Source organism: Planococcus citri, chromosome 3 (genome assembly GCF_950023065.1).
Source record: "Planococcus citri chromosome 3, ihPlaCitr1.1, whole genome shotgun sequence".
NCBI classification, from domain to species: domain Eukaryota; kingdom Metazoa; phylum Arthropoda; class Insecta; order Hemiptera; family Pseudococcidae; genus Planococcus; species Planococcus citri.
In genome coordinates this window covers 49,578,062-49,590,376 of record NC_088679.1, presented here as the reverse complement: position 1 = coordinate 49,590,376, position 12,315 = coordinate 49,578,062, and the positions used below count along the sequence as shown (strand labels likewise).

Sequence of the window (12,315 nt, the reverse complement as noted above, 5' to 3'; positions counted from 1 at the left end):
GATTTTGTTTATTTACGGGAAACTGGTTATGCAATTCTATTAACACATTCGTCATACTACAATCTGGGAGCACATTTGAAGGCAAAACAATACCGTTGTGTGTGATATTATTGAGTGTTGAATGAAACGTGGAAATATTTCAATCATACATAGATACAACTCGAGTAGACGAATAAAAAACATAATGCCTATCTTGTGAATTTAGGGAGTTATGTCTGCTACGCAAAAATTCGCAGATTTTGAAAATTTCATCAAAAATAAAAAATTTTTGGGGCCAACCAAATGATGCTCTCACTTAAAGTACCTGAGCATACGAACCAAAAATTTTATTATGACAGATGTTCGCCCATTCAATTTTGATGATAAGCGATATTTGTCATATTATCATTTGTTTGACCTATCTTTAAAATTAAAAAACCAAACAAAATTTTAAAATTATTTTCAAATTTTTCAAAATTTAAAAAAATATATATATTTTTGGTGTAAATAATACGCTGTTTTTTCTTTTTTCTCACAATTAAAATTCACGCTATTTTCATTATTTTAAGGTTTTATCCCTCCTACATATTTCGATATGTTGTATCAAAATTTCTTTCCATTCCCTTTTCCTACATTTTTTAGCAATTTTCTCACACAACCCTCGAAAAAAAATCTGTCACTTCAAAGAGTACATAAAAGTTGAACACTTTTAATGCAGTTTTTGTTGCACTGATGATGAATACCGCTTCGGGTAGTCAGATAATGGAGGAAGGCGATGCAAATACTCATAGGGTCTATAAAAGTCCCTTATTTTTGATGACATGCAACCAAACTTTCAAATACGATTTTATCAAAACGTGTCGGCTCGACACACGCCATTTTTCAAGTGACTCGTTCAATTTGAAAATTTTGAATAAATTTTGCATTTCTATTTGAAGATAGACAACCAAAAATATTTTTTTTGTTCGTCTTTTCGAGAACTACTGCTTTAGGGGCCGGCATCATTACAAACATTTTTTTTTTTTACCTCAACTCAATCATTCCAAAACTTACTCAACATGGAAAGCTTCATTTCCTCATAAAGTTAAGTTTATTATGCAGTAACTTATTGTACAATACTCTAAATATCTATACCTGTTCCTATATAATATAGCCGAGATTAGATGCAGGTAGTATATTTTTTTATAATTTTTCCAGCTCTGTAAATCTCACTTTTCAACATTAGGTAGGTACTTCTCTAATTATGTGAGAAAATATCTCCCAACGACCTTTAAAATTACCGAGTTTTCAGTATAGCGGTTTTTCCCACGGTGAAGATAAAAGCAATATAAATATTTTTACATTTTATGTTCCAGGTACCTACTAAGTAATAAATTTCTATTTCGGAGCTACCCGTTCATTTTTTTTTCTACTGGGGAGATATTATCAGTTATATTTTAGAATAAAAAAAAAAAAAAAAAACCAACGATAAAAATAATAAATTAACACGGTACAATACGATACGAGAAAAAAAACTAACGATCTGGCAACTAGACCGTTTCGAATATTTTTAAATTTCACTCTATCAAAATTTCAGTACTCCTTTTCACAAAAACTTGCATATACTGACTCATTTAAGAAGAATGAGAAGCTTTCTGGAAACGATCCTTCATCCAATAAACAGCCCATAGCAGCAACTTGAGTGCACTGAACATCGACAAGATTCAATAACATGTCACTTCTGACCATCTCATTCACACTCGTGTATTTCGGATTGCAATCTTCATGAAACAAAAAGCGCAATGAAAAAATAAGGGGTAGGTAGGTAGGTAGGTAGGTACATAGGTAGGTAAGTAGGAAGGTACTCAAAAGAGACATCACAAACAAACAAAACTCCAAAACTACACGAGTCGACGCGACATGCGACATTAAAATGAGAAAATTATTCATCCATTATTTTCTATTAATATCTAAGTAAGTATTCAGAAACTGCACAATGATTTGTTTTAATTTTTTTAAACAACACGTTATTCTCTCGACATAGAGACCAAGAAGAAGGAGTCCGAAGCCTTTTAGATCACTTTTCCAAGTTGCAGCAGGTAGTTTTATATTACATTTATAGGAGCTTGAATATTTATAAAATTTAGCGAATGTTTATAAACGTGTAAAAACAACAAGACTGGAAAAGGTTCGTCGGAAACTTTGTTTATCAAGAGATGTTTAGGGACGGAAATTAAATCAGAAATGTTTTAAAAGCCAAGCCTTCATATTTCTAAATCATCCGGGCTTCCTACTTGGTCACTATGAATAAGCTGATAGCGAGCTAACTATAGTTTTGTAGTATTTCTGGCGTATCTTTGGTGCTTTGAAATTCATGATATTGCACATCGAGCTAATTTCGTATCAAAAATGTTTATTTAAATGCAATAGACCTATACGTATGTCTGTGTGTCTGTGTATCCTCGTATTATCTATCTACCTATTGTTAGGAAGGAAATAGGGTATGTTGTTCTATAAATTTCGTTTTTTTTTTTGTTTTTTTTTTAAATATGACGTCTTAAAAAGACTACAACATTGTTATAAAATAGAGGGATTTGAAAATAAATTTACATTCTATGAAAAATTTATTTTTTGTAAGTTGGAATAAAAAAGTTTTTTTTAATCAACGCTACAAAAAATTTTCATAGTAATAATTCTGTTTTTATATTTCTTAAATTTGAAAATTTGAAATTTTTCAACATAGGTACTTGAAAAACAGTACCTACCTAGAAAAAATTCTGGGACCTTCATATTTCTTTTTACAATTTCCATCAATACCTACCAATGTATTTACATTTCAAATTTTTCAAATTGTTTTTCCTTCTACCTTTAATCTGCAACCCTTTTCACCAATGAAAAAATTTGAAAAAAAAACAACAGCCTTGAAGTGAAAATTTCTCGAAATTTAAAAACATAGTTTGAACGAGTTATGATGCTTTAACAAAGAACCCATCAAACAGTTTCATTGCAAAAATAAACTCAGGCAAGTGTTTGTTTCGAAGTATTGACATTTCGTTAGTAGGTACCTACTTGTTATTTAAGGAAGCAGATGTTTAATTTTCTTCGACTAGATATTATACCTATGTCCCTTTCATTTCATCATCCACACTTCAATGTACAAGTTGAAATATAGTTACACAAAAAAGTAAAGAAGTTTCTTTCGTGAGAAAGTTCGTTTGAAGCAAAATAAAATTACTCTCATCTCTCGAACCGAACAATGTGATCTAAAACTGGCGTTGGGTTAAAAAAAAATACAAAAAACGCATAATTAAAAATTCAGCGAACGTGCACGGTAATAATTTTGATTACTAAACGGGACCCCGTACTACGGCGTTAATTTAAAGCAGAATTATAATTTCTAACGGACTACAGTGATGAAAATTTGATTGCTTAACTTTGCGTTTACAAAACATTTTACAGAATTAAAATTTAGTCGAAAATTTTTCGCAGCGAACATCTTAGAAAAAGGAGAAAAAAAGTTGAAAACTTCTGAGCTCAACATGAATCCTCGTCTATCCGGCTAACATTATTAACACATTAAAATATTCAAACGCAACTTTTAATACTTCCTATGTCTCCGCGTATACTTTAACTTATTACATACACAGCCGAGCTAGAGAAATTATAAAGGAAACGATTCTATTTTGTTGAGTCGAGAAAGCGTTGGGGTTTAAGTTTTAATTAAAATTTTGTCCGCGGCAAATATTTACTTTTTGGGATTTATATGCTACGCATACACAACCTAACAAAAATGATAAGCATTCAATATGCTCGTATATATATAGTTTCTGTGAATACTTATATGTGGAGGATAGGATATACGTAAACGTATATGTACGCTCTCATGTGGCTCATATACGAATATTGGGCTCCGTGTGGCCAGCCCCGACCATGTGGGGGTGGGGGTCGAAAATAGTGCCAATCGTTTGTGCTTCGTTTGTGCACGTTTGTGCACTAATTACTTTCGTTTGTGCTCACCCCCTTCATGGCGTATTTGAAGGGAGCCTTGGTCGGGGCTGGGGACACGCAGCCCCGACCATGAGGGGGAGGGGGTCGAAAATAGTGCCAATCGTTTGTGCTTCGTTTGTGCACGTTTGTGCACGTTTGTGCACCAATTGGTTTCGTTTGTGCTCGCTCCCCTACAAAGTTGAAATGGTCGGGGCTGGGGACATGCTAATAGGGGGAGCCCATAGGAAGGGCTTCAGAGGAATGAAAATCATACACATCGTTTGTGCTTTTGATGCTGAGGATTGTGCACTCATCAAATTGGCCCATTGCGTTCGTTTTGTTATACCTACTTGTAATTAAAAGCGTAATTATTCTTGGTCGGGGCTGGGGACACGCAGCCCCGACCATGAGGGGGAGAGGGTCGAAAATAGTGCCAATCGTTTGTGCTTCGTTTGTGCACGTTTGTGCACCAATTGGTTTCGTTTGTGCTCACTTCCCTACAAAGTTGAAATGGAAGGGGGCTGGAGACACGGGAGTGAAATGGCAATTTTGAGAAAAATAATTATCAATGAGTAGGGTATCGTTTCCATATGATTCGATACCGCTGAGCACGAATATGACCTCAGATTTTCTGCTACACTCACCTACCCCTCTCTAGAGCCCCTCAGCGTATACCTAGGTATGTATTTAACAAACCAGGAGATCAGTACAGAAGTAAATTTTTGATCACTTTGCAAATGGTACAAAAATTGAAAAAAAAACAATCTTCCAAAGAAAAAAATTAGTGGAACTATATAAACCAAATTCAATGCAATCCTTCATTACGAGCAAAAAGTCCTTCCTCAAAGAGAACTTATTTTTAATACCCTATCCTGATTTTTTTGCATCGGTCCCCACCCACCCAACCTGTTTTTGGATAAAATGACCCGATTGTATTTTCATGTGGGCAATTGCCATCAAAATCCAAGAACAGTTTTTTGATTCTACTCATTTACTGAGTGGCTAGAAACTTCCAAATATGTAGCTTCTTTTTGAGTTAATTAGTGATTTGAAAATTTTGTCTTCTGAAACCAACATCATCAAAATAACTATTTTAAAAATCGTGAAAATAGAGGGAGGCTGAGGGGCTCTAGAGAGGACTAGGTGATTGTGACAGAAAATCTGAAGTCATATTCGTGATCGGCGGTATCGAATCATATTAAAACGACACCAATGTCATCAAAATAACTTTATTTCGAAAATTGTGAAAATTGAGGAGGGCTTAGGGGCTCTGGAGAGGGGTAGGCAAGTGTAGCAGAACATCTGAGGTCATGTTCGTGCTCAGCGGTATCGAATCATATGAAAACGACACCAAGGTCATCAAAAAAACTTTATTTCGAAAATCGTGAAAACTGAGGGGGGCTGAGGGGCTCTAGAGAGGGGTAGGTGAGTGTAGCAGAAAATCTGAGGTCATATTCGTGCTCAGCGGTATCGAATCATATGGAAACGATACCCTACTCATTGATAATTATTTTTCTCAAAATTGCCATTTCACTCCCGTGTCTCCAGCCCCCTTCCATTTCAACTTTGTAGGGGAGTGAGCACAAACGAAACCAATTGGTGCACAAACGTGCACAAACGAAGCACAAACGATTGGCACTATTTTCGACCCTCTCCCCCTCATGGTCGGGGCTGCGTGTCCCCAGCCCCGACCAAGAATAATTACGCTTTTAATTACAAGTAGGTATAACAAAACGAACGCAATGGGCCAATTTGATGAGTGCACAATCCTCAGCATCAAAAGCACAAACGATGTGTATGATTTTCATTCCTCTGAAGCCCTTCCTATGGGCTCCCCCTATTAGCATGTCCCCAGCCCCGACCATTTCAACTTTGTAGGGGAGCGAGCACAAACGAAACCAATTGGTGCACAAACGTGCACAAACGTGCACAAACGAAGCACAAACGATTGGCACTATTTTCGACCCCCTCCCCCTCATGGTCGGGGCTGCGTGTCCCCAGCCCCGACCATTTCCACTTTGTAGGGGAGCAAGCACAAACGAAACCAATTGGTGCACAAACGTGCACAAACGAAGCACAAACGATTGACACTAATTTCAACCCCCTCCCCCTCATGGTCGGGGCTGCGTGTCCCCAGCCCCGACCAAGGCTCCCTTCAAATACGCCATGAAGGGGGTGAGCACAAACGAAAGTAATTAGTGCACAAACGTGCACAAACGAAGCACAAACGATTGGCACTATTTTCGACCCCCACCCCCACATGGTCGGGGCTGGCCACACGGAGCTCGAATATTGAGGAACGAAATTAATTTTCGAAACTTTTCATTTCATCCTCATTCGATTCGAGTATTATTTTATGAAATTTGACGCCATCTCATTTCCAATAATACACTTTGTATCTATCACTGATGTGCAGCTGTAAGTTAGGTACATTAAATAACAGATACCTAGGTAGAGTAGGTATACAAGAGTATAGATAGATAGCTAGCTAGGTACACGAATGGTATCTATGGTATTCGCAATTCAATCAAAGATACCACTTATTAAGTACCTATATTATTACAGTCGTGTATTACTCTTACACTCCCTAAAATCGTAAACCATCGAGCATTGTTCCGAAAACCAAAAATATAATAGTAAATTATATTAAATTCCTTACGACGAAATTAATTGTGAAAAAAAATGTGATGTGAACTCACACAGAAATTTAATTGGATTTACTGACGTATAGATACCAACGAAATGTTTGAATTTAGCGCAGGAATTATTTGAAAAGGAAACTCGATACGCCTATTTTAATGGGATGCTGAAATGAAATGAAAAAAAGAGTCATTTCTTTGATACTCGAAACATACGTTCGTTGAAATCAAGAATCTTCCATGTGTAACACAATTCTTTTTCTCTCTTTTTTGGCAATTGATTTGATTGATGCTATGTTCCGTTTCCCCAGGGTAAAAATTACGCAGATACTTAAAGATAGGTACCTACCTATAATATCTTTGCATGTTACGTACGCAAGATTATTTATATCAAGAATGAATTTTCTTTGCTTCCTTGACGTGTTAAAATCAATATGGTATTAAAATTTCATCTTAATACGTTTCTCGACTTGATTCTAAAATAGGGATCAGGTTTATTACCACGTTGTTAATTTCATCCAGCATTTACAGTTTTGTAAGAAGTGCGCACTCAAGTATTTTTAGGTGGATTATCTTATAGCTTTTCAAAAAAAAAAACTAAGACTAGAGTAGGTATTAAGTCGAACAACACGTGGTCCAAATAGGTTGAAATTTTGTACATATGTACTACATAATACATACATAGTACTTGTGATCAAGTTTCAGAGTACCGTCGAACCCCCCCTCTCCACCCCCCCCCCATCACGAATCATCTGATAAAATTATTAGGTACGAATTTAATTTTTGATTTCAAATCAAAAATCATCAAACATTCATCAGAAAGATCTTGAGTAGGTAAATTATAATTTTAATGTCATCGAATCTATTTTCAATATACACATAGCAAATTTTCCGCGAATTTTAATTTTGATCACAACTGATGAAATCAAATTGCCAAATTTTAATTTCAGTTTCAGATCAAATCGTCGAATTTGAACTGATCATTCGTAGTGCAGTAACACCTTCTTTCCTTCAAAATTAATGAAAGGAACTTTATTGTCAAAATTAAGACAAAATGCAGCACAAGACTCGAATTGAGTACTGAGCAGAACCCGAACCCCATTCAATTTATTCTAAAATAAAAAATGAGTAGAACATCACTTACCTATAAGTTTACTCCATTGAGCTGGTGGTCTCCACTGAGGATAATGTTTTGGAAATCGACTACTCGTCCAGAATGTATGAAGAACTAATTTATAAACAATCAGCTTATCCGCCGAACATTCAGACGTCGATGAATCCGCAGTAACCGCGAATCCAGAAGGAAATCCATACAGAAAGATGAATACACAAAAAAAGACGAACTTTTTGAAATCATCCATTTTAATTTGTCACGAAGACAATATACCATCGGTGAAGTCACTCCATTGATCTCTGTAGTCGATTCAAAAATGAGCCCTGCAAAAAAAAGAAAGAAAGATAGGTAGGTAGGTATACAAAAACCGCAGACTACATTAACGTGTCTCGTTGTTGAGTGAATTTTCGCTGAACATTTTCGAAACACGCGCTTTTAAAATTACATAAACGCCGGTAGAATCAAAACCGTTGCATCTCGTTATAAAGCCTCTTTTGAACGATACGGCTTTCTGACTGATAAAAGGTTGAAAGTCAACTAATGTACATTGTAAGGTATTTTCTCAACCTCAACGGCTCAACGTCGCTGTTAATAAGCGATGTGCGACCATAAAAACTTGCTCACTAGTCAAAATTTACTTTCACTCGAGTTCTCTAAAGTTTGTAACATTCGAGTCTAAAAAAGACTAGAAATACAGTACGTAAGTCAGTACCTAAGGGTAAGTAATTTTTCCAAAAAATACAACGTATCATTATTATTATTAATGTTTCTTGAAGAAAAAAATGTGCTCTTTCTAATGGTGCAACCTCCAATCCTCTATCTTGATTAGTTGATAAAAGATAAAGGCTTAAACTTTAAAAAATCACTCTCTAAAAACTTTTTAAAACAAATTTTTGCCTTAAAAAATCGAATAATGTTCATAAAAACTGTTGTGAGCAAAAGTTTCACTCGTATTGCATTGTTTTATGCGTTTTGGCCAATTTTTAAGTTTTTAAGGCATTTTGGCAACAAAAAAAACTTAAAAATTTTTTTTGAGAGTGATTTTTCAAAGTTTAAGACCTTATCTTTTTTCAACTAATCAAGATAGAGGGCTGGTGGTTGCGCCATTAGAAAGGACATTTTTTTCCTTCGTAAAACATTAAAAATAATGATACCTAAAGAAAACATTTTTTTGAGATTTTCAGGAAAAAAGGTGAAAATAAGCAATTTTTGAAGTTGAACACGTTTTTTTTTCAGATTTTCCGTCTGGTATAACCCTCGCTGATCACCTAGCATAAAGATCGACCACATGAAAAAATTGTAGAATGATAGGATGTTAAAATTTCCTCGCAAAATCGAAAACAAAAATTTCTTATGAGAGTAAAATTCAGCTCCTGCAAATCTCAGGATAGGCAAACATGCACAGGTATTTGTACTCAGGTCGTCATTCTGTGCCGGGACACCCTGTCTATACCTAATGATGGGGTAAATATCCCCTTTGAAAATAGTTTTGCTTTACGGTATTTATTGTTGTCGTTGCGACGCGGTTAAAAATTCAATTAGACATTATAATTAGGTAGGTATTGCCATTTTAACTACATTGTGTCACGAATCGAGAGTCCCAAGGAAAATTTTCTATGTAAATTACCTACCTATGCAGTTCACTACAATTTAGAAAGATACCTAGGTGATGAAAAATGTGTAAAATTTTTGATTTAATTGACAAAATCTAATCATATCTAACTGTTCTAATAGTTTTTAGAAATATTTCTGGTGTTTTGAGGTGTAATTTTTTTTTGAGAGATAACGATTAAGAAAAGCAGACGAAGAATATAGTTTTAAAAATATAGTTAAATATAACAAATTATTTCGCATAACACGTTCCACTAATTGAGCAGATACCTGGTGAAAATTTTGATTTTTGAGGTTCATTCGATAAAATTTTCTTCATAATTAGGTAGGTACTTATTTATTGCAACATTCATCACATACTAATAAATGTAAATACCTACTGGAACATTTTTCTACTTAAATAAAAATATGGCACGAAATAAGTACCTAGGAAAATAAAAGCATAGAAATTTCAAAACACTTTCCTAACCATGATCGAATAAAACGAATAAACCCGGTGGAAAATAAAATAAGAAAATAATTTTAGTACGTACCAACGTATTTTATTCGGAATTTCTCGGCGATTAGACAATACTTCCGACCACGATACCACGAATCAACTGGTAAGAGAAATAAAAAACCGAACTGAGAATTCGCATTGCATTACGCTCAACACTGCGCAAGATTGAAATCTGTGCAGTCGTTGTAGTTTCGCCTCCAGTCTTGTTGTTCACTGTGTTCATATTTTCACAAAGGAAGCGAACAGAAAATCCGTGTATTTGCAAACAATTAAATTTAAATGAATTATTTAGATCGGATTCTTTGCCTGAATGCCTGGTAGGGATTTTGAAAACTTTTTTTTGAATAAGTTGTAGTTTATAGTAAAGTTAGGTAACATAAAAACGGAGAAATGAGACAGGTGCTTAAAATGAAGTTTGGAATATTATTATCTACCACGAATCGATCAGTTCAATAAACTTTCTGAATGATTAATATCAAAATTTGACTCACCCAAGGTGTTACATTTATGTGTTTAAAAAATGGTAGGCATTTTTTTTAACCAGAAAATTTTTCTCTAGAAACAGTTTATCTACGAGTATGTTTCCTAAAATTTTAAATCTCAAAAATATCATAAAGTACATGTCAGTGATTTTTCATTTTTGACTACCATTATTTTTTTTGATGATAGGTACCTACAACTTTTCTGAATAGCCACTTTGATTTGAAAAAAAAAACAAAACAAAGAAGTCGAGAGAATACCCATTACCCGTACGTTTTAATTAGCAGTGGCTAGGGCATTGGCAAATGACAATACGAGTAGGTACGTTTTTAAAGAGGTAAATGGAATGAGTTTTTGTTCAACAGGAGGATAAGAACCAGAACTCGCCATTCATTCAATATTTCAGTATCTTCTTATATTTACCAGTAAGAATTCTTCGGCAGGAATTTTATCAAAATTAAGAGCCATTGTTTGTTGAAGGGTACTTAAGTAAAAATGATAAGTCATGTTTTGGCCAAAAAAAGTTTAAATTAGGTATACGAGTTTTTGAGAAAAATAAATAAATGTCTTTCAACTAAGTATACCTACTTAATTCAAAAATGAGGATTAAAAATTGAAATAATAATAAGGATATCCAGCTGCATTCTTTTCAAGCATATTAAAGTGTTAAAAACGATTGGTAACCTTTTTTTTTTTTTTTTTTTTTTTTTATTTCAGCGTAGATAGATATTGTTTGCTTCATCGAAAATACAGCGATAAAAGTCAATAATTGTAATAACTTCCTCCACATGGTACAAACAAGAAGAATAATTTATGGCTTTTATTGTACAGTCGGCCCCGCTTATTATGGATCCGCTTAATGAAATCACCCGCTTAATGCAATCAAATGGCTTGGTCCCGATTTTTTGTACCTAATTACACAGAAAATCACTCGTTTAATGTAATCAAATTCCCCGCTTAACAGAATCATTTTGTGAAAATATTGAGGTATTTTTGGGAAAATGGCTTGTTTTTCATACTTTAAATCAAAAATTTTGGAATTTTTCACTTATTATTCTCTTATTTTTAAATTTTGATTTCTAACAACTTTCTCTCAAGTGATGATAAAGGGAAAAAGGTCTAAACATTTGAAAATTCGAAAAATAGATATTTTATGTACCTAAATCGCGAATTCGGGAGTACCTATTGTAATTTTAATCCATCTTTTTAGTATGCATGTACATTGTGAAGTTGTAGTAAATTTTTTTATGTGAAAATTGTGTTTTTTAAAAAGTTCGCTTTATAAAATCACCCGCTTAATAAAATCAATTTGCCTCGGACAAATGCGACCATAATAAGCGGGGCCGACTGTATTTGATATTTTTTCCGATGCGTTTTTTTTTTTTTTTTTTTTTTTTGAATAATTTTGCAGTTTATTTCATTTTAAGCTGTTAACTTCCAACTTCTGTTTTCGACACCCTAATATTCTTCCATTTTCAATTTTCAACTTATTCAGTAAAGTTCAAGTGGTCATAGCAAAGTTAAAATTGAAACTGCTACAAATCCGATATTTCTATACCTACCGTGTATAATACAATATATTTCAAACTTTTCTCCGCAAAAAAAGAAAAAGTGTGTGGAGAAATGGAGAATATTACAGCAAATAAAGTAATGCCAGCATACTTTTTTTGCAATAAAAAAATTTTCGTTCGATGTTATCGTTGATTTATTCCTAAAACAAAGGGCTAGCATTTTTCGATTTTTTTCCAAAATTTTGAAACTAAGAACTTCTGCCTACTTGTATTTGAAAGAGGTTGAACACTGTTTCTAAAACCAATAAGTAGCCTTCATTTTTCTATACGAAAAATCAACGAAGCCAACACTATCTCTCAACATACGCACACCAGAAAATTAAAACACTTACCTACGCATAAAAAATGTGCACTGCACAGTGCCAACATGCAACGAAGTTCCTCGCGATATAGTCGTAACAAAAATTCTTTGAACGTAGGCAGGAATACGAATAAAGTATACCTATAAAATGTCGT

The 12,315-nt window shown here is 34.2% G+C and overlaps 1 protein-coding gene across 1 annotated transcript in view; it reads right to left on the bottom strand.

The window, feature by feature from the left end:
* The window catches only part of mspo (M-spondin), a 92,043-nt gene extending 82,068 nt beyond the window's left edge, over positions 1–9,975 (bottom strand). The window contains exons 1-2 of the mRNA XM_065354888.1: positions 9,843–9,975; positions 7,729–8,021 (exon numbers count right to left, since the gene is read on the bottom strand). Coding sequence (XP_065210960.1) covers positions 7,729–7,945 — 217 coding nt within the window. The 5' untranslated portion in view covers positions 7,946–8,021; positions 9,843–9,975. The remainder of the gene's footprint in view (positions 1–7,728; positions 8,022–9,842) is intronic.
* Positions 9,976–12,315: the final 2,340 nt, after the last annotated feature.